The following is a 23,018-nucleotide window of genomic DNA, read 5'->3' as shown; positions in this document are numbered from 1 at the left end:
TCAACTCCAGCATTTCATCAAATGTGTGGGGTATTTCAATAGGTTTTACAAACCAAATGAAGGAAAAAAAAAGGATACAACCCTAACAAGTCTGAATATTTTAAAAAAGTTAAAAATTATTAAAATTAACAACAATGTTCACCATAATTGATGTGTTGATATGTGAACAAGGTGACAAATGAAACTAAATGTTCCAGAATAGTTCAACAAAATCCAAAAACCCAACATCATGAAACAACTATGGACAAACAGGAAAGTCTAGATTGTAAGATTCAATTAAAAATGTAATTGGTCAAAATGACCTAGGGGAAAACCAGAATTGGTAATCCCAAAACTCAGAATGTAAAATAAAGCCAAAAAAGGGTAGTGAAACCGGTGTATTTAAAAGCGGTAGATACTAGCATTTCTGGAGAAGCTAACTTTACTGCGTGTAACTGGATCTATCAAAAAATACAGTGAGTTTAGTAACTGGAAAGATACTGGACAAACCAAGCAGACACATTCAATAAACGGGGGGAAAAGCTTAATCTCGTCTAGTCCACACACTTAGAAAAGAAAAGGTTTTTAACAGAAGGATAGACTTATGGAACAGAAACCCAATTATGATGATTTAGGCCAGGAGTTTCTGGAAATGCAGATGAGCTACATAGCAAACAAACCAGTAAGTCCATCTGTACCATGCTGTATGTTAACGCCTGTAGGAGTCACGATATAATTGCTGTCTGCTTGCTTTATAAATGAAGTTGCATAATTGCTTAGGTTCCTTACGGACTATTTTTACATTCCCCTGGAAAATTCTGTATGGAGACTAGTTACCTCAGCAGAAGATTTTGGAGATCTGTCTGGTACAAGAAAAAAATCTTGTGTTCCTTTTAGAAAGAACAAATGTGAATAGTGCACTGACACAATGACAGACAGGAGTAATATCCGACATAAAGTCAGTAGGATTTCAGTGACACAGAAAGTGGAAAACTGTAATAAGGTGACATGCTGGTAATAATTCAAAATGTAAAACAGTAAGGTAATCGTTCATGACTGGAAGTTCACAATACAGGAAGATTTGTACAGACTTGAAATTTAAGGAGAGGGAAGTAGGTTCTGGTTAAATACACTTCAAAGACTAGGTACACAAATGTAAAAATATGTTAATTAGTTTTAAAGGTAAACAGGGAAGAATAGCAAATGAGAGCACTATATATAGCATATCAGGTGCAAGTTGTACAACTGTTGCATATGCTGTCTAGCTTACTTTAAAAGAAAGCAAGCAGCTCTATTTACACACAGGAGTCCATCCCCACTGTCCAAGCAGAAAACAAACAAGGTCCTTCTTCCTTGTTTCCAATTGTTTTCAGTCTCTTGCTCCTGTAAAAGGCATGATGAAGTGCATGGCAACAGAGTATGACATGCACAACCAAAGTAATATGATTCAGAGATCTGTATCCATTAGAAAGAGCAGAGAAAAAATGCAGGGAAATAAGAGCGTTCTGAAGTTCACCAATTGCTAAGCACACTGATAAGCAGAGAAGTCATGGACAGATACTCACATAGGTGGTTGCCTGGAAGCACGCAGAGTGCGCGATGCACAGAACGCACTGCCCCAACGCAGGATGGGAGGCACCGGCATCAGCTGGATACACACATCATACCTGTCCTGGGGTCCTCAGCTCACGTCTGAGAGAAACTCCGCTTTCAGAATTGTTGTGGCTGCCTCAGACTTCAAAGTAAGCTTGGAGAATGCACAGCGCCTAAGGACAGCACTTGAGCTCTTCATAGTTCTCTCCAGCCGTACAGTGCCGAAGTGGGTTTGCACAATGTCTCGCTGACACTTCTTGGGAGCTTCCAGGAAAACAGAACACCAAAACCACAATATTCATTAATTATTGGCTGGAATGGATAAATATTTTTTCTGTTTCACTACTGAGTCACCTTGTAACCCAGTTTTATTACGTTATCCTAAAAGCCCATTCTAATGGGCAGTGCCAGCAAGGAAGGCAGTTGAGTCAGAAACAAACGATTTTTCCCAATTTTGAGAAAATAAATCTCTAGTCTAGATTTATATATACTTGTGTGTGTATCAGTCAACAGTAAGGACTTGTGTCTTGTGGAGCTGTGAAGTAATTGCTATATTTCAATTACATACTCGTATAGCTACTCATTCTGAAAGGGCTAGGTTGTTCCTAGGTATCTGAATCATTTCAAAGGTGAGTTCAGACTAAACATTCCCACAAATGCCATTACAAATACAGAGATACGCAGTAATTCGCTATTAAAACAAGTTCTCAGATGCAAAGCAACTGTCATTTGTGGCCATGGCTACATATGGGTGTCAAACTGCACCGGGACAGGACTTGTGCATGCCATGGCTGTTGTTGATTATGACCCTGTGCATATTCCTTGTGTCATGATTCAGTCTGCTTAGTTAAACAGGTAGATAAAGCAAGCTGACTTTGTAACTCAAAGCCTGCATTCTGAAACCAAGTCCTTCAACTTCAAAATGGGGGGACACTACAAAAAAAAAAAAATCTCTTTTTAGTCATCTTCCAAGGTTGCTAATTCCACTTTAATGGCAGGCTCCAACTGAAAGAAAAATACCAAACTCATGAGAATTTAAAACAAAGCTAACCATCTGCTGTGTTGGATGTTTAATCCCTCCACATGCGCCAACACCAGAAACAAGCCCTTCGTTCCTGTTATTTGTATTGTGCAAAGATTTCATTTGAAAGTAATTATTGCTTGTTTAGGTGCTACACAGCGCCCCGCGTACTGAACTGCACATCAGCAATACCTTGCTCGGCAGGGACTTTTTTCTACATGATCCCGTGCCTATCAGTAAATTTGCATTCATCAGCTTTTATTCTGTGTCTCTTTTGGGGTGGTTCACACCTTTCCCTTCCTGCAGCAACCCCTGCTCCCTGAAAAGGTACATCCTGTGCAACTCACTTCCACATTAACACAAACCAGGGAGGGCAAAGGGGAAGTTGGTTGTTTCAAAAAGAAACTCAAAATTTACAAAGCAGCTGCCAATTAGCCAGACCTTAATTTTGCAAATTTATTTAGGAAAAAAAATTTTAACATGAGCAAATGAGAATACTTCAGTGTTACAACAGAGTATATAAATGTCTAGCAATAGTCAAATAATTTGATCTTTAAATACAAAATAACCACATGAACACCTAATATACAGGTTTCATCTGAATACATATTTATTAGATAAATATTAGGTTGTCACATCATCTAACTACATACAGTTTTGCAAGACTAAAAATCACAATTATTTTTTCTGACCAGTTTAAAGTATGAAATGATTGCATTGTACTGTACATACAATGTACAAACAAAGACAATGGCCATTTTTGCATGTTACTTCAGATTGTACTTTTTTTTTTTTAATTCTCCTCTGATCGTGATATCAAAAATTGTACAAAGGATGAATTTGGTTACAATTTTTTTTTTTAATCCCCTTATTTTTCTTCATTATTTCTGTAGCACCCTAAAAATACACAGGTGATAGACTAGTACACGTAAGCTAAATATTACATGTAGATAAAACAAAACAAAACAAAGGATCAGAGTATATTACAGAAGTGAAAGTGAAACAAATGCCGAGACTCCACAAACGCTAACAAACAGGATTCATTTTCCACATAAGATGGAGCTTCAAGCTTTTTTTTTCCTGCGAAATAAAAACAATGCACATTCCAAGGAAAATGAATGCATTTCTGTTAACATGTCTCTATTTGTCATTTACATATGTACAGCTGTCCCTTGAGTCTCCGCTGCAGACATCGGCATGTATCTGTCAGTCCTATAATAATGTCTTGGCAGCAGAACTGTAGATCTCTGTGGGTTCTTTCCCAGATGAACTTCCATAGGGAAACAATTAAAAAGTAAACAAACAAAAAAAAGAATAAAAATACTACTGGAATTTCATATAATAATAATTAAGCTTTAAAAGAAATGACTGTGATTACCCTATTTGCTAGTTGTTTTTTTTTTTTTTCCACTAAACTTTAATACGGCAGTGAACAGATAATAGCTAAATTTTCATTTAGAAGCTTTTTCATACTGACTCCACTATACAGTACCTGATTTTAGCTGACAGATAAGTTTTAGAACTGTCTCAAATGTCCAACATTTGGGTGATGGGTAAAAAATCATATTTTCTCTCAAGTTCTGCTTAGAAACCAAACATTTCTGTAAGGTTAAAAACGTCAACTGTCCACTTTACTTCTTCTCTGTTACTGTACAAAGCAGATGCAAACACTGCTCCAAACATATTGCTACTATCTATGGGGTTTTTTTCCCTTTATGCTTTCCAACAGGTACTTTTAAATGATACATTTCGAATACTACCAGTTAGCAAAAGGTCAATCCTTAACATACCTGGTTTAAAATACTAATGTTGTGTTTAAGAGAAAAATAATTTCAGGTGACTAACTTAGCTGCTCAGGAATCAATGGAGGGTGCAACATTAAATAGAATCAATTAAAAAAATCTGAGCAACTAGTTTCAACTAACAGTGAGAAATCTTCTTTATTCCCAAACCTATGGCTTAAAAAACTTCCCCCCCAACCAAAAAAACCCAAACTCTAAGGGCATAAAGTAATTTTATCATTAGCCACCCTGCAAATGACTTCAATACCTATATAAACAATGCAGCAAAAATACAGGGGGAAACTACTACAGTAAAATGGCTACAAAACACATCTGTATCTGAAGAACAGTCTTTCCTAGGAACTGCGTGATAGCAGCACCACACCACAACCATATCACCATGTATTACACCAAGGTATCTTTAATATTCTGCAGAGATCCTCTACAGGTTGTCAAGCCTACATAAGAAAAAAGACACTTCTAAGCAGAATAAAATATACTCTACTGTTTCCCTCCCCCACCCACCAACATCCCTAAGCGAGTGTTACAGTGCCCCAGTTCAGAGACAGGAGCACCGGTACAGTGATACAAATATGGTACCTTAGGTACCTGCTGCTTGCCTTAGTGCACCTTTACCTGTTCAGATCAGACAGCTGGTCCCAGGTGTTCTGCTCGCTCGGGCAAGTGAACAAAATCTCTGCCATTACCAGCCCACAATCACCCACAGTCAATGAGCATTGGTTGGTTAGTTGGGGTTTGGTTTTTTTTTTTTGCCCTAGGCAATCACTTCTTATGTTTCCAGGACAGAGCTAGGCCCTGATTGTCCAGGTACTGCTTGATGTATCAATTCATTCATCACATAAATGGATATGAAATTTAGGCTAATTTATCAAAAGAAAATGGGGGGAAAAAAAAAGAAAAAACCAACTCCCTTATTCTGTTAAAGAACCCTCAATTTTCTTTTTTAAAAAAGGACCCATATTTTTCTTCAGACAAGGTATTTAAAAACACCAGCAAAAGTATAACCAGATCATGAAAATGTTGAATATTATCAAAGACGATACTAAAATATTCACAAAGATATTTACAATAGCAATTCTTAAAATAATTGATTTTGCATAATGAACAGCGCCTTTCTTAAAAAAACTTGAAACAAGAAAAATATAAGTGTGGGACCATCTCTACATAATATGTTTGACAGTTTCAATACTCCTACTGGAAAATAAAAGAACTAAACCGCCATTTCCTTTAATATCTACAGCAAGGTGCTGCTGACTAGCATATATATATCATGACGCATGTACAGCAGTAGTGGGAAACGTTAACAAAAAGAGCAAAATAAAAACAAAAACCGCAAAGAATTTACAAATATGACTTTGGTGAGGAAAGCAAATCCAGAGTCGTAAGCGCAGAGCATGCCATTTACAGCATTGCAAACTAAACACAGAGAGCTAGGAAGCTATCTACTTAAACCGACAGGAACAAACAAAATTTCGCCTGGCACTTCAGTTTAAAACGTATTGTGGCGAGCAAGCGAAGGGCCTTTGATTGGATTTGGGATGAGGAAAAGGAGTAGGGTTAAACTTGCTTCAGTAACAAAAAGAAACGAAACCAATAACTGTACAGTGGGCAAAAGCTGAAATGTTGCACCACAAGGGCAAAGTTGGCACACATGCACTTCTTACACAGCTACTGTACATCATTTATAAGAGAGAGAAAGAGAGAGACGAAGAGCACAGGAATGGGCACAGAAGCAATAGGAAGCTCATGCAGGAGCAGCAACCACAGGAGCAGCACAGATCACAGGGGCAAGACAGTGATTGTGGCAGCAGGGTCTCTCGAGGGCAGTAGCAATCTACCAACAGTTACTTATTCTCCCCATGCCCGGTCCTTCAGGAGAAAAGAGCTCATCCCAACAGCCAAAGTTTAAAAGAAAGAAACTGAAGGAGGAGAAAAGAAAAATGCTGAATTATCTGTAACAGTCATGAAAACAGAACACAAAGCAAAACAAAAATGAAGCTGTAATTTGTCTGTCCAATGTCAATGCCCCTTCTCAAGCTGATTATTAAAAATAACAATGCAGATAGTGACATTACTCTCCCTCCATCTTGCAATGATTTCCTGGCTGCCTTCAACCCAGCTTGTCTTACTATGTATTGTGCAGTACAGACAGTGACACAAACACTTGGGGCACTGAAGGCTGTAGGTAATAATCAGGAACAGTTTGGTTTGCATCCCCCCTCCCTCTCTTTTCCGTTCCATATGGCATACATGGCAAAATGATCTATTACAGCAATCTCAACAGCTGGATGGTGACGCAGCCACAAATGGTACTGATTTGAAACCAAAACCACTAAAAAAATCCCTAAACATTGCAAACAATTTTTTTTTTTTTTTTAAAATTTTTCCTGGGTGTTTCCAATCTGTGTGTTTGGCCAGAGGAATCCTCTGCAAAGAGGTGGTTAAGATTCCTGCGCTTGCAGAAATACCCATGGCTGAAGCCTGGAGATTCTCAGGACTCCGTCACTGAAGTCGCATTAGGAAAACTGCTGGCTCCCTCTGACAGGCCTGTACGTCTTCCCTATCTTTGCCACTTGACTGTAGGATTTGTGCTTTTTTGAGCTTTGTACGCGTTTTGTTTTCTTTTTGTGTGTGGCCAGGACATATACTCCAACACAAACCTGTGGTTGGAGGGGGGCACAGGGGAGGTGGGGTGGAGGGAGATACAGTTTCAAAAAAATGGAAGAACACACGTTGGAAGGACACTCTGAGACGGGTCAATTAAAGACAGTTCCATTTTGTTGCCTTTTCTTCCCTTGCCAAGATTCATTTTTGCCAAGATACTTCACACTATGTTTATCACAGAATTCTCTCTCTAGAGGATGAACAACAAATGGGGTTTCCAATAGCTGCACAACTGTCTATCTTCTTTGTCACATGTAGCACGGCAGACTCGGAGATTACTGCATTTATTTATTGTATTTTTTTCTCCCATCACTTTCGCAGTCTTTGAAGCTGACAAAAGCAGTTCTGAGATGAAGAAAGCAGGGAGTGCACCATTGGATCAAGTTGTGAGTTTGTTTTTTTCTTCTCTTGTGGAAAAGGAGTGTTAAGATTCCTTGCTGTGCAGCCACACACGTGTGAACAAGTGAAAGGGATGGGAGAATATATATGGTTTCAGTTGTTCTCAAAGAGAGACAGAAGGTCATCATTGCTATTGCTTGGCAAATCAGGAGGATCCAAGTACGAAAGCAGCTCATCTGGATTTGTGAGTTCTGGAAGCAGCTATAAAATATAAAGATAAAAGGAAAATTACAGATAACAAACACAACTGAGGAAAAAAAGGGACTACACACCACACATTCCTGGAAACTGGCTTTCATATGTATATATCCAAATAAATCAGAAGGCAGCGACACAAACCTAACATCCTAAGATGATGCAGTATCCGCTTGTTTGTGAAAATCTGTTTTCACCTGTGAATTACATTACCATCTCAGTCAGTGTTTCTCAATCAACCTCCCCATCACAAAGTTCATCAGTAAACAAAGTATATTTCCTGGCTAGTGATGCTGACAAAAACTTCTCGACAAATGCTCATTATGTATGTTAGTTTCATATAAAACACTGAATAGAAACTTGAAACATGCAGTTTGAGTAATACATATTTGAGCTTTAAGGTAGATCCACAAAGACTGCTCTATCTGACTCGCAGATGTCAGCGCGATGATCACCTGATTCCTGCATCCCTATAGAAAGGGGCAGCCCTGTCCTTTCCTCAGCCCTCAGCCAGCCCCTAACGCCTCTGTGCACTGATGTAGGCTCTGGGGCAGCGAGCTGGGGCGGGGAACTCACCCAGGGTTAAAACTGGCCCAGAAAGGAAAAACAAAAAAGAGAAAAAACCCAACTGAGGCATATGGGGAGAGGAGCGGCCAGGCAGGTGGGCAAGTCCTCCTCCTTTCTGGGGCAGTGAGGTTACAGTGGTTGCAAGTACTTCTACAAGTACAGCATTACATGCAATTCCAGGCATTTTAAAGGGTCGAGGCATAACAGCCCATCCGACAGCAGATGCACTAGTCTCCACAACGTTTTAAAGTATCAAAAGGAATAGTTGTGGGGCTTTTTATATTGTTATTAATACTGTGTTTCAAATAGAAAATTTTGGTTTCCCAACCATCACTCAGATTCTTTTTGATCTGACAAATAACAAGCAAATCGTCACTCCTGGGTTGTGTACCAGGCAATGTTTTCTCCTTTATTCTGCATCTCGCCGTATCCTAGTCAAAAGTAAAAGTGTCATATACAAAAAATGGCAGGGAAGAGTTTGTAATAAACTCCCTTTATATTCAGTACTCTGCTAAAGCAAAGAAAGAAAAATATGGACTGCTTTAACAAACTTAATAGTAGGTATGAGAAATTAATTTTAAGTTGTTCTGTGTTTTCAAATACTATAAAAATAGAAGCTTGACTGCATCACATTTAGCATGCAAATATTATATTTATATGCTTCTATTACTCCTGTGCAAATGCGGCTTCATCTTCTAATGTTATATGGATGAATGTATTTTTCAATAAGCTAAACACGAAACGCCGAAAGTAGTTTATTACTTCCTAGGCATTTAAAAAAAAAAAAAAAAGCAGCATCAAGTTTACATAAACAGAATCTCCCAGAAGGAATGCTTTTCTTAAAATACCACCTCCTTTTTTTCATGGTAAAAATGCCACTGTCATAGTACTAGACTAAAGATACAAGGCTTTTAAATGTATTTCATCTGTTGTCATAATTTTTTATGAATACCTAGTACAGAAGCCCAAAAAAACCCTGCAACCCCACCAAACGTGTAGTAAGTAAAAAATGCTTGAATTTGTCCTATGATTTTACAACTCAATTCTTAAAAATTTAACATAACATCTGTGGTACAAGTGCAGATCACCTGTATCTATCTCTCTATCTACACAAAGTATATCCTTTACCCCAGGTTGAACCTTAGACTGCATCACACTGAAGTCCTAAAGAATTAACATGACTGTGTCAGTAGGGAGTGGACCAAGTTGCTCACGGTACATCCCCTGTTTGGTTTGCTGCCTGGGACTTTATTCAACCTGGTTCCACAACACAGCCACTGAAAGTTAAACCCATTAAAATAATCCATCTGACAATGATTGAGCTCACAGATATTTCAAAGAACTGCATTCCCCACTGTACAGCACTTGCCTTCTCATTTAGCTAAGATAATTTCAGCCTCCCATTAAGAATCCAGCATGCCTCCATCAGTGATAACCACGGTACTGTGATAAATGTACAGGTTTTTTTGACTTTGCTTTTCAGCGAGGAATGAGTGCCTGACCTGTAAGAGCACACTTTATGTTGCTTAAGTATTTGAAGGAAAAAAAAAAAAAAAGACATTTTTATTTCACCTATTAATGTTGCTCATACAGGGTCCTTAAGGGTTCAGAACTCTAATTGCCACATGAACTATCGTTCCCAAAGGATGTGCACGTGACTGCATTGTGTGAAACAGCAGCAGTCTGGTTCAGAGAGAAGTTACTCCACTGAGCGCTGTTCCTGTAACTGGAGCATCCGTCCCTCCCCAACTCCTCCCCTCTGCCAGGCTGCCTCCCAGCACAGTGCTGGTGTGTGACAGGGAAGACGTAAGTATACAGCAACAGTAAATACAGATAGAAATCCGAGGCACAGAGGTGAACGTTTCTCTCAGAAAATTACACTATGCAGCAGCAGACTTTGGGACAGACAAAAGATACACATACGGGAACGCATGACTCACATGAAAATCCAATCCTAGTGCTAAGGAATTTGTATTTCGGGAGCAGGTGGTTAACCAGAGAGATATTCCAGATAATTCACTTCCAACTCCACCGAATGGATGGTAAGAGACGGAAGATTACTTTTAGCCTTAAAACGAGGTTTATCTTTGTTCAGTTATGAGCTGCCTCCCATAGCAGCTAAGGAGGCAGAAGATGTCCTTGTTGTTTATTTTCCTATGTGGCATACCGGGAGGAAGAACTTCCGCTGCTGAGCTACCCGCAGGACTGGGTACGGACGGGCACAGCCTGTTTTTGTCCGCAAGGCGCAGGGACAGTGCCACACGGAGGGCCAGCGCATGCCACAGGGCTCAGCATGCAGCTTGCTTGGCACAGCTCTGCCACCGTCGGAACCACACACGGCTGTATCCTTCCTCTTATGCAGGCACTGCGATGGCTTCAGGGTCTAGACGAGCACATGGGAGCCCCCATCCAGTGAAGAGGGGTAAGGGAGGAGACGTCTCCCGGCCTGGTGCCCGAACTGCCGACTGAAGAAATGCCTGCCTTGGCGCTAGGAAGAGGCTACAGCTCGCACGCCACGCAGCTGCTCAAACCAGAACCGTTCTCCCAGCAAGCCAGGAGCGCCCTGTCACCTCGGCTGCAGCACCTGCGCCCATGTACCAAAGCATGAGAGGATGGCATGTGCTGTGGAAGCGGCTCCCCGTCCCCACGCCCTCCCCGCCCTCCCGCCGCAATGTGAAGCACACGCTATGGCAGGCAGATGATAGTATGACACAGACTTACATCCAGCGAGGGCTCCGGCATGTCGGGTGCTCCCTGTCCACCAGCCTGACCCTCTAAGGCTGAGGAGGGATTAAAGGTCAGGTCACTGTGTGGATGGTTGCTAGAAGCGGCCGGGGGCGGCTGCCGGGACTGCTGGGTAGGAGGCCCGCTGTGATGTAATGGCTGCCCTGACTGGCTGCTGGGGTGAGGGACGTGCAAACCTTGCTGCATGGAAGTATGGGACTGATCAGTGCTGCCGGGATGAGGGATCTGCGGAGGAGGAAAAAAGCAGGAAAAGAAAGTGAGGCCACAAGGTACAGTGCTCGCGGTGCCTGACTCTGTAACCGCATGTTACAAAAATAAATAAATTAAAAAAAGACACACATAAAAAAAAAACCAAACAAAAAACCCACAACAACAAAAGAAAGAAATAAAAAAGTGCAATCGGAAAAGAAAACTCCATATCCCAAAGCTGGAGTAAGTGTTTCAGCTTTTTGAAGGTTATCTGCAAGGGGGAGATAAACACATTGGATTTGTGCTGTTGGTTTGCTTCCTTGTGATGTGGGAAACTGCGCTTGAAGATGCAAAATAACAAACCCCAAAGAGCAGGGAAGGAGGCTTGTGGGTGCTGCTCAGCATTAGCAAAGCAGATGCTTTTGCCCTAGAAAATCCCATGAATGAATGGAGAATTTGTTGAATAACGATCCCTACGCCAGGAAACTGATTAACCGCGAAAAAGCATCATTTCTGCTCAGCTCCCTTACTGGGTAGCTTCCTGACACACCGCTGCCTATTCCTGTTTCAGCTCATTACAAACATCTTGCAGACGCCAGTCCTTCCCCACTCCTCCCCTCCTTTTCTTTTCAGAATGCAACACCCCTTTTAAGGGCTGAAGATATTCCTTGCTGATATTCGTGGGCTCTGGTGGTTGACAAAAACCCAAGTCTGGTCAGGGAGCAAGCTCCTCACCCATCAGCAGAACTGCTGTAGGTGGCTGCACACCTGCTGACTGCAAAGTACAATGCAGGTCTGCAGCTAATGACCACACTTCTATCTTGCATTCATGCTGTGGGTAAGTTCTCTAGCAAAAACTTAGGTTTTGGGGGTTTTTTTATGTTTTCCATGGGGAATGAACTACCAAACCGCATGCATCTTCCAAACTCTATCATGGAAAAATGGGGGAAAAGTCTCTCTCACATGACAGAGAAGCAACAAAAATGCACAAGCCCAATTTTTCCCTCTGCTACATGTCACATTTATTGCTAGTGGATTCTCTGGGGCTTGACCTTGGTGCCATGACAAAGTAGCATCTGAATGCTTCAGAAACAGATGTCTCTGTTAATTGGGTATATGGAGAAGCAAAAAATGTAAACATTTTTTGAGGAATGCTACATATTGCCACAAAGTGGAGCTGAAATAAAAGAACAGATACATACAACAACAGCATGAAATTCATCCAGCCAAGCCAACAGAAACCAGCCAAATGCTATGTCAGCATTGACCCTTTCATATCACAGTAAACTGCAAGGTTATTTTAACCTTATTCTTCAGTTTTGGAAAGTAAAAGGGAGGTTATTACAAAACTTAATTCAAATGTTCCCACAAAATTAAAAAAAACTTACAGAAACAAGCATTTAAAGAAAATACATTTGACCACTCTTCCGGAAACTGAAACCTGAATACTGATCCATTGGGACTGTCATACTCAGCTATATGGAGGTCCTTTTCAGTACTTTGGTAGTATGAAGGTTGGTGGAAATGAGCAGGATTCTATCTGCAACACCGCATTTGGGCTTCTTTCCCACATGTGAGTTTACAGCAACTGTTAAATGTACTGATACACACTCTTCTCTCCATTAGGGTCACAGTGTGACTACTTGAAAGGTATTCTGCAACATTACTGCTATTACCTTAGGGGTAAACTTGTACAAAATCTGCCCACAGACCACACCTTAACGTAAATGAATCTGCAACCTAAAAACTTTGCAAAAGTCCAAGTGAAAGTAGATGTCTATACCAATAGTGTGTTTCCTTCTTCATTCATTAAGGACGTGCAACAGAAAGTGTGGAAATTAAGAAAGCTTAATAATAACAAAAAGTAAAAAGCAATTTAAGACAGTGTTGCTAAAGTGGAAAAGCAGTTTCCAGGGGGAAAAAAAAAAAACCAACCCAAACCCAACAAACCAAAACAGTATTATCTATCTTTTATAGTCTCTTAAATTTATCCCTAAATGCACAAAGTAAGAGTCATACTGGCACGTTTATAACAATAGTTTTTTAAACCAAGAGGCATTCTTATGTTCTCAGATATATTTCAAAACAAATAAACAGGGTAGAAATTCTACACTATGTTTATATATGCAAGCATTTTATATATATAAACATTTAGTTGACAAGGCAGTATTCTTGGGCCCCGAAATAATTGTTGGATAGAGAGTAATTGTTCACTGTAAGACTGAAGGCCACCATAATCTTAAACAGCCACTGCAGGTTCTAAGTCCAGCTGACTTAGGCCACAGACTCCACCAACCTACCTGTGAGAAAGCAAAACAGCTCAGGACTTCAACATTTTTCTATTCGCATTCAGCTAACTAATGATAAGTTTGCCATGCTGCAAAAACATTCTAAGCAATACACTTTGTGTATGTTCAGCTTGCGTCTGCAACTCCCATCATTTTATTTTTAAAACACTAACCCACACTGTGGACACGGAGTGTAACAAAGGTGCCTTTGCTTACATAGCAAGGTAATTCCAGAGTTGTTTTTCGGAGTGTAAACTTTGGCACTCTTAAAACATTTACAATCTATAAAAGAAAAGCTTATAGCAGACACAACTACATCTTCAGGTTAATAGCACAAACCAACACAACTCTTTACGAGCCCAACAGTGACCTCTAGGAGCGCCGAAACGTATAGGTGTAGAGAAACAGGACCTGCCAGCTGCAGAACAATATTCCTTTCATCTCAGGAGAAAATTGATAGTGACAAAAAAGGATCAGCAGGTTAAGTTGATGGTTTATGTGTCTCTCTATTACTGGGGTTGTAATTTTACCAACTCTTTCGCTAGGTTAGCTGGCAGACCCACTGAAAGATGCCATCCTGTCCTGCTGCTGTTCTCGGCCACTTTTCCCGTCCATGCCTTGGCCATCGGGTGCATCCTTGCACACAGGCAGTGAACTCAGCGGGGGAACTGACATGGATCAAAGCTAAGCTTTTTTGTCCCCTCTCTGAATTAGTTTTCAATCACATTAGTACCTGGATATAGATCACTTCATGGCTGCAGTAACACTTGTGTTGGTGTGAGAGAGAGGAAAAAATTCAAACAGAAACAAGCAGCGATGGCTTTTTACAGCAGCACCAGCTCGGGTCACCTCACGGTGTATATGAAACTATGGGGTGACCATCCATTGCTTGGTCACGTACCGCTCCTTACACTGTCCGCAATAAGCTCTAAGCTAGAGTTAACTCTGAATTCACTTTTGTCTGAAACTTGTTTACAATTTCTGAAAACAAACATGATGGGATTGTGGCAGCTATTTTGTAGCAATCTTGCACTGACATAGAAGCATCTGTTCTGTAGTTCTCACAACACTTGATTCTGGGGAAGAGGTATTACTTCTAGCCACGCTTCAGATCTTGATATTTTCTTCTTCCACAGGAGCGGAACAGCAGCGTTGAGAGAAAGTATTTCTGATGATCCAGCCCTGGTTACCCAGCCCTACCTACACTGGGCAAACACATCCGCGTTTCCTGAAGTGACCTATGGAATATGCCTGGAGGGATCAACTTTCTCTGCCTACCACTATGTAAGGGCTGCCACATAAATCTTTGGAACAGGAAAATTAAGAACTTCCTCAGCAGCATTCAGCTCCAGTTAGACAGACCTTGGGTCTAAACGGACTAAACATCTGATCCTGACTCTTGTAAACAAGAAACGGTCAAAGTGAACAGTAGATGAAAACAAAATACACACTAAATATGTAAAAAAGGAAAGACAGAAAGCCAGACAAGAGCACAGGCAACATCTTAAAACCTTAGCTCAATTACGCAATGTGATTTTTAGTTATTTTTGTAGAGATGTCTGTCCAAAGACATTCAGCTACACAATTTAAAAATGTGTTAATGGCATGCATTTCTCTAAAAGCAGTAATTTTAAAGCTGCCTTTCCTGAGTGTCTGCTAAAGACAAACAATTCATTTCTGAGAGAGAAAAAAGGAAGAAGGAGAAAAAGAGAGAAAGAGGAAAACAGAGACTTTATAATACTGAAAAAGCTGTGTGGGAGCACTAACAGTCCTCAAATGTGGCCTAAAGACTGCATGGTCACAGTGACAAGGTCAATCTAATTCCCTTGTGCTAATAGACCTGAAAACTGATCCTTTTTAGAGAAAATCAACCATTGACATAAACTAGGTGGAACCAGCTTCAGTGCCGCTTCCCATTCCCAAACAGTATAGCTTGTGGATCACGACAGCTAAGGGAGAAGTGAGGCAACGGTTTACTTCAATTGCCAGCTATCATATCAAGTATCCGATTTGCTACAGACTGGCCCACAGAAGAAAAAAAAAATAAAAAAAAAATCTATTAACATTTGCCCAAATACCCTCTCACAGCTCTGGAACATACATAGCCTTGAGCAACTTTCACCTTTGCTACCATCTGTAAGCAGTCCCATTTTCAGAAAGCCACAAATTCTTCACTTTCATATCCTACCACTTCAGAAATTTCACTGGGGCAACTACTATAGCAAAGGTATAGCAGTTAACTGATGAAGTCAAGAGGAAGGTGTCAGGTAATAGCAAGCAAAGAATAATTCCCTGTGGCTTTGATTCAAAGGAAAGCAGCTGTGAGTGGTTCAGGTTGGTAGTATTTCCCCTCACTACTATATTCTAATGCTGTATGGTTGGTTCTGATGCAAATAATTCAGACTGCTCTTTAAGGTGTGTATGTAGAATTTGCCAACATAAAATTAAGTTTACAGCATGTTTGTTCTGTCCTTTATTAGCCTGTAAAGTGGTAAAGTGGTTACGGTTTCTGGACTCTTCCTTTGCAGACAGTCTTGTTACTTGGGCTCTCTCCAAGCTATACTAAGAACTCTCTCTCCGCTCTCTTCCTACTTCTCACCATCCTCCTTGGAAAAGCCACTGCCAGCTAGAGGAGACATTGAGTAGGCTTTTGCTGAGCATCTGCTACCACATTTCCTCATTACATTCTGAAATTGTACTTTCTAGTATTCACTAAAGACACGGCACAGATGACTTGTCAAGTTAAACATCCTTCCTGTGCAGTAACAGCACACTGTAAACCCCTGCCCTGCAACTTAAATGAACATAAAAGGATGTATACACCCACCCCCACCCCGAGTTAAAATAGACGACTAGCAATGCCTAAGAGCTAAATGCTGCTGGTAGCTTTTCTGTCACCTAGCTGCTGCAGTATTGCATTTTCTGGAGATATAGAAAGTTCTGTATATAAAACTCAGTGCTCCGAGCAAGCTGCTTTTCCAACGCACAGTTCTGCCTCTCCATCTGAGGCTCCAGGAACCTCCATTTTTTAGTCTCTTACAGCGATACACTCTCAGAGCAGTGGCAGCATCTATCCTTGAAATCTGCAGGGTTGTCCTATCCCCAACAGCTTAGAGGTGCCTTTCATGCTACTTGAGTAGAATTCTCCCTCAGAATGCTGCGATGCAAACTTTGCCCTCAGGGACAAAACCAGGGAAGATATTGTCCCTGTTTTGAAGTCATTCAATGTCTTGCTATAATAAGCTGTCTGCTGAAGATGGATACTCACAGACCCTGCTGGCCTAGGGAATGAAGTCTAGGTTTTTTGAGGTGTCAGAGCAAAGCGCAAATGATTAACACAAGCACACTGAGCCAGGTTGTCCCTTTCAGATAAACAAGCTTAAATGACAATTCAAAAAGCTCAGAAATCCTTCTCCAGAAACTCGAAAAGGCCAGAAACTAAAAATTGCTTTTTTGGCATTTCTCAGGACTACTCTATTTCACAAACTTCCAAAGTGAGGAATCCACAAAAAGTAAAAGCAGTTCACAAGGCAAGTCTGTTAGCTGGATGAGAGCTCCTTACCCCCACAAAGGAAAACCTACGTGCGCAGCACCATTACTTACAGTTTCCTGCATGGGGTGACTGAGAGGTTTGTCGAGCGCTGCCATGCTGCTCGGCATGTCTGGAGGATGTGACAGCTGTGGCCCATGCATGAAGTCATTCATAGACGTGCCACCAGGATTCCCATGCGGGAAGTCGAAATTGCCATGACCTTGGTAACTGTTGCCTGAAAGAGAAACACATGTGATATGAAAGAAACTGTTTCCCAACATTGATCTTTCAGAGTATCTTGTAAAAGCTGTGCGGCATGGCATCCTCCCTGCACAGCACAGGGCAAGTGCAATGCTGAACGTGACAACACTGTGCTCCCCACTGCTGGAGCGAGCTGGAGGAATAGGGAGGAAAAAATGGCACTCAGCTTTCCAATACTGTCTGCTGTAATAATTCATGTACACGTTGTAACTAATTGAAAACTGCTGACGTTTTGAAAAACTACCATCAAGTCACCACACAAACTTAACCATGTTGAGAAGTGAAAGGGATATTAAATTCTATGAAATATTTGCATCTGGAAGCATCTCTGCCCAAGTCCAAAATTATTTATAGGACACCTGTGTTTACGTCTACGCTTCTATGTGCTCAGTAAGATTGTAGCGTTGCTTCAGTTTCTGGTGAAGCTCACTGACAGAACTGTATCAGGAAGGTGCCAGAGTACCAGTTCATAGCACAGCATCTATTTTTACCTCTTCTTCTGGAGTACAAACAGGCAACTTCCATTAAGATAGCGCAGAAGAGGCCTTCATGTCTAATTGGGGTTTGTGATGTAATTCTTGCTCCCACAAAACCTAATAAAATTCACTCGACTGTCTGCAAATACTACATCATTTTTCCCCTCTTGGATCTATTCTGCTCATTTTCAGAGTTACAAACTGGCTGCCACTAGCTTGCATTTCAGCACATGGATATGCACACTCGTAATGAAAAACTAGTAACTTTATGAAATCCACCTAACTTCAGCCTGAAGTGATGTTCTCCAAAGCACCAAAATTTCGTAGCCATTCAGAATAAAACATCTGTATTTATCGCCCCCAACATCTACCATCTAGCAACAAGCCTGAAGTCCCCTGCTGATCTGCAGAACAAGTACTGTATGACCATTGTCGGTATGTTTTGATCTGTCCCATCTCACTGCAGTCATCTTGATGTGAATTCTAAAGCAAGCGTGTGTTCCAAATACAGGGATTTTACTCTCCATATTTTGTCTGTCCAGATCCCTCTATTAACACTTCCAACTGAGATACCAAGTCTGGTGGCTTATTTGCTATGAACAGCAAAAATTGAACTAAAGCCACTCAGCTATTTCGTATAAGCAACTGAATTGGATGAAACTGAGCTCTGACAGAATAGCTTTGGAGCTTGCATGGAGAGCCTGCAGTTCGTCAGCTGATGTACAGCAGCTTTAAATGTTCAAGTCAAGAAGGGAGTTTGACAAACTGAAGTAGCTGCATCATTTGCTCTTCAGCACAGCTTCACGAGCCGAAGTTTAATCTCAGAGGAATAGAAGTCATTAGCCATGTAAGAGTATTTCTCAAAGAAGTCAAGACTTTGATCTATCATGTAAATACTGCGGAGCCTTACTAATTCTCATTTTGTTAATCTGCAAACTGGATGAGTCTCACAGAATATAGCTGGTCTTGCCTTGCTTCTCAGGAAAGATTTAATAGCAGGGCGCTGAAATAAGGTCTTGCATTACTGAGTACTTGTTATATTTGCAAATTAAACTTCAGTATGCTTACTGTCAAACCCAAATAAACAAACATAAACCACAGTAGTAATACTACTACTACTTTGCTCTAGAGTACCGTTAGTCAGAGGACATTACCTAATTCTAACCACTAAGTTTCAGTGCACCTACTGATGGAGAAAGAAGATGCAAGGCAGCATGCCCAGGGAATTACAGCCATGCAGCAGCATGCCCTTCTCTGGCGCAAGAGTTGTGCCACATGCACAGACAGACCTATAAAGACATAGAGGGTAATCTGTCACTCTGCATTGACATGTGTGTTGCAGGGGAAATAGGAGAGCGTGGGTTTCACCTGCCATTGATGAGTCAGGGCTCTGAGCAGCAATGACTACCCTCTGCTACAGGATCCACGGGGGAAGGCAGGGCAATAACAGTGTAGGCAGTAATTGTTACATAAACCCTAACCCCCACTTCATCTGACTACCCTGCCCGTTCCTGATTATGAGCTAGAAAGATGATGAAGAATAGATGGCTCTGTTCTCGTGGTCTGACTGCACTTCACTCCTACTAAAGGAGTGAAAAATTTGTGATTCAGTGCTCTTGGCTTTGTTATAGTAATCATTCATGTGTTTGAAAACCTGAAAGTTTTATCGTCATCAGTTTTGCAGTCATTGGAGCAAATTAACCATATTTTGCATGTAATCTATATTCTTCTTCAAATGCCTGCAAAAAACACATATATCACCTTGTAATCAATTTGGGGGTTCTGATGGTGTGAACAGGTGGTCTTTTCCCAGAGCTGAACTGAGTCAGATCGTATTACTTGCAAAAGAAACAGTCTCTGGTTTCATATTTTCAGAATTGTCACTATAATTGAGTTATTCACAACATACCAGTCATTTGAAAACTTATCTCCACTGCCTGTGTTTAGTCCGTTTCTCAATGTGGCAGCACATGGGTAGAGGAACTCAAAAGTAATTTTCTAACGCAAAGGTGTTTGCAAAGCAGTTAAAAGCTCTTCAAAAGTCATCCGCTTTCTGGGTGGCCTACCAAATGTCACCCACCTGGCCACAAGTTAAACTTAGTGGCCCAAGTGTCCAACTAGCAGGGTTACTGGGTCAAGTTCTCTACTTTGTAACTTCTGTAGCACTAGAAACCTTCACAGGAGAGTGGAACAGAAGGAAAATAGACAGAAAAAAACCGAGGAAATATGTGTATTGTGACAGGCCATGAATATATAAGGTAACACACATGAATATATAAGGTAACATACAAAGTTTGTTGATTCAGGGAGGGCTGTGTGGCAATAAATATGACATGCACCAATTTCCTTACTAAAATATATTTTCCTCTCAACAGATGAATCTTAAATGAAGAGACTGATGCAGGATTTCAGAATTGCACTCATATAATTTGCTTTCTGTAGACATCTCTCTGAGAAGATGCACTGACATACTCGAATTGCAAAGCCGACTGAACCACTGACTTCTGCGTGCACAAAGCCGTAAAACTCACCTTGGTTACCATATTCAGTGGAGTTGTTGCCTCCTGGAGGAGGGGGTAAGGACGGGTAAGGTGACGGGCCAGGACCCAAAGCTGCAATCATCTCCATCACGTTTGGCATGATCATCTGGCTTGGACTCATGGTCTTAAATCTTTTTGAGGGAATGCCATCTGGGTCATCTTTGATGTGAATATCTGACTTTATAGGGACCGGCCTCCAACTGCAAGTTGGATCGATGGTAACTTCTTCAAACTCTGAGCTGTAAAATAATGTGAAAAGTTTAGCACATTAATTGATTTATTTTTTTAAAAATCAATTTTGTTGAAGTTTCCGTAAGAACCTACATGGTAACAAATGTTCTGAAATGCTCTACTATAATACAGCCTCTTTCAGTCCTCAAGTGTGTGCTGAAAGCAAGTTTTAAAAAAGGCAACTGTGAGAGCACATTTCTGTGTTTATCCACACAATGAAATCCAAACATTTCTATGTGGTCTGCCACATGTGAATTAGAAGGACTACTTGTAAATACGACAAAGCATTTAATCCTCTATTCTTGCTCTTCCCTCTACTTCATTGGTGACGCTGCCATCAAGAGATAATCCAAACAAGATATATTAAGTAGATAGAAGCTGATTCAGTGTATCACTAGCTCCACCAAGGAGCCATGAAATAGAATATTCAAGTTCAATCACCAAGACCTACTTTGGCGTGACTATCTCAGTACTCATTAACATATCTCCTTGCTGCTTAGTCTTGGATAGCAGAAAAGAGTGAGCTCACTTACTTTTGTATAGCGTTCAGAATACCCCACATATACTGGTCAACCTCCAAGCCCTCCAACAGAGCAGTTTTACTAGAAAGGAAAAAAACACCCAAACCTCATGTTAGGATATCACTACACGAGTAAACAGTGATGGAAGAAGGATAGGTTAGTGATAAAATCAGCAGACTGGGATCCACCAACTCACTATTTGTAACACATAATTTAGGAATGATTTGGGGCAAACAGTTTTAGTTCTACATCTGCATTACCAGGATAATAGTATTCTACATCAAATAGATGAGATAAGGATACTTCTACTTGTGTGCATCCACAAGCTGTTCATGTCCTTTAAATCATTTTTTAGTGGAATGTATTGCAAATTTAAAGGCTTTTCAAACATAGCAGATCTCTCTTGTGAACATCAGCTAGCACCTTTTTTTTTCAAATTAGATCTTTTTTTTTTTTTTGAGCTACACAGTAATATGGCTTCAAAGTAACTATGTATTATAGCTATTTTACTTAAGATCAGCACAGATGGGGACAGAACAAAACAAAAACGGAAATGATTTAGTTATGTAGGCACTTAGATCTGAATGCAGGTGCTCATACTTAGAGAAACAGGACAAAAAAATTGGCATGGATGTATGAATACATAAATTAAGAAGCAAGACATCCAATTCTTGTGATATTTTTAGCCTAACTTAGAAAAGATTCAGGTAGTTCATAGAAAGCACCTGCACTTTAGGATATATATCAATCACAGACAGTCATCAGAACAAGCTCATCTCAGTCTGCAGCACCCACAGAAGCAGACGGAATAGACAATCTCCCCTCCTGTTTATACCTAACATCAGCTGGCAAAGCAGGCATTGAACCAGAGGCTTAGAGAAATAAAGTACAAGCTGCTGCAGCTCCTTGAGCTAAAGAGCCCTGGCTCCTCAGCTGAGGCTGGAACAAACTCATAACCTGCGGACTGCACACAGTGGGTTCCAGACAGTGAACTGGCCTGCAGACGTTCTGCGACTCTTTCTGCCCAGTTAAACGTAAGAATGGGCAGCCTGTAACCACTTCAAAGCTTTTTGTTCCACTCCTTCTGCAGTATACTAGCGCTCTGGTCAAAACATAAGGTTGAAAGTAAACCAAGGTGTCCCTCTTTTCTGTTAAGCAATCACTCCAAACTTCTGCTCCTCAGAAATCTTTTACCTTTTTTAAAATCAGACTTATTCTGGATTAGAAGCATTCCTGCTTTCTGCTCTCACTTTAATTTGCACTTGATGTTGACTTTGACCTTGGAGGATCCAACTTCATTTCCTACCTAATTACTGGAAAATGTTGCAGTCTCCAAAATTCCCCTTCTCCTTGAACACTGCCATTAACTGCTTATCTATGTGACTCAAAGCACAGTACCTGAGACAGTTATTTGGCATCCTCACTTCATGTTCAGCTGGCTGCTGAACACTTTAGTATCTATATATTTGAAGTTTAGTAATTTGGGCATTACAACATTAAAATTATACAAAAATAACTCTAGAACAGACTATCTGTTCTTTTGCCATGGCACGTTGTCCGATAGTTGCTTATACTTTATAATCTAGGGGAAGACAAACTCCCAGTTCATTCATTTATGTAGATATCTGTCTTATCCATGTAAATATTTGAGCTTCTTTTGAACTCTACGCAACTCATTAATAGCCTGTAATAAGAGCTCGCAGATTATGTATTTTGTTAGAAAATATCTCTTCTTATCTGTTTTTAAATTTCTAATAATCCAGGGCATTCCCTCAATTTATGAAATATTGCAAGAATTCTCTTTGGACTTCATACTATTAGGTAAATGTAATATATACACCTTATTTCCAAGCACTTCCTTTTTCTCCCCTCCATAACCTTAAATATGATCTGAATTTGGCCAAATCGTGTACAACTGCATTTCATGTAGTGTGGTTGCACTTACTTGCATACTGGACACCTCCAAGTTCCTCTTTCACAGTTCAGTTGCAAGTAAGATTCCAGATCAAAGCACT

General features: G+C 40.6%; 1 protein-coding gene across 13 annotated transcripts in view; it reads right to left on the bottom strand.

Moving 5' to 3' along the window:
- Positions 1-3,039: 3,039 nt before the first annotated feature.
- Positions 3,040-23,018, bottom strand: part of ZMIZ1 (zinc finger MIZ-type containing 1) — a 361,162-nt gene continuing 341,183 nt past the window's right edge. For 11 of the 13 annotated variants that reach the window (XM_054831980.1, XM_054831987.1, XM_054831983.1 and 8 more), the window contains 6 exons: positions 22,949-23,016; positions 21,016-21,084; positions 20,243-20,490; positions 17,046-17,209; positions 10,942-11,190; positions 3,040-7,659 (listed from right to left, as the gene is read on the bottom strand). In XM_054831980.1, the coding sequence (XP_054687955.1) occupies positions 7,552-7,659; positions 10,942-11,190; positions 17,046-17,209; positions 20,243-20,490; positions 21,016-21,084; positions 22,949-23,016 (906 nt within the window). In that variant the 3' untranslated portion in view covers positions 3,040-7,551. The remainder of the gene's footprint in view (positions 7,660-10,941; positions 11,191-17,045; positions 17,210-20,242; positions 20,491-21,015; positions 21,085-22,948; positions 23,017-23,018) is intronic. The other 2 variants (XM_054831990.1, XM_054831991.1) reach the window with 1 other exon arrangement.

Source organism: Grus americana, chromosome 7, assembly GCF_028858705.1.
Source record: "Grus americana isolate bGruAme1 chromosome 7, bGruAme1.mat, whole genome shotgun sequence".
Taxonomy (NCBI): Eukaryota; Metazoa; Chordata; class Aves; order Gruiformes; family Gruidae; genus Grus; species Grus americana.
Note: the sequence above shows the minus strand (reverse complement) of the source record. Positions and strands in the feature narration are given on the sequence as shown.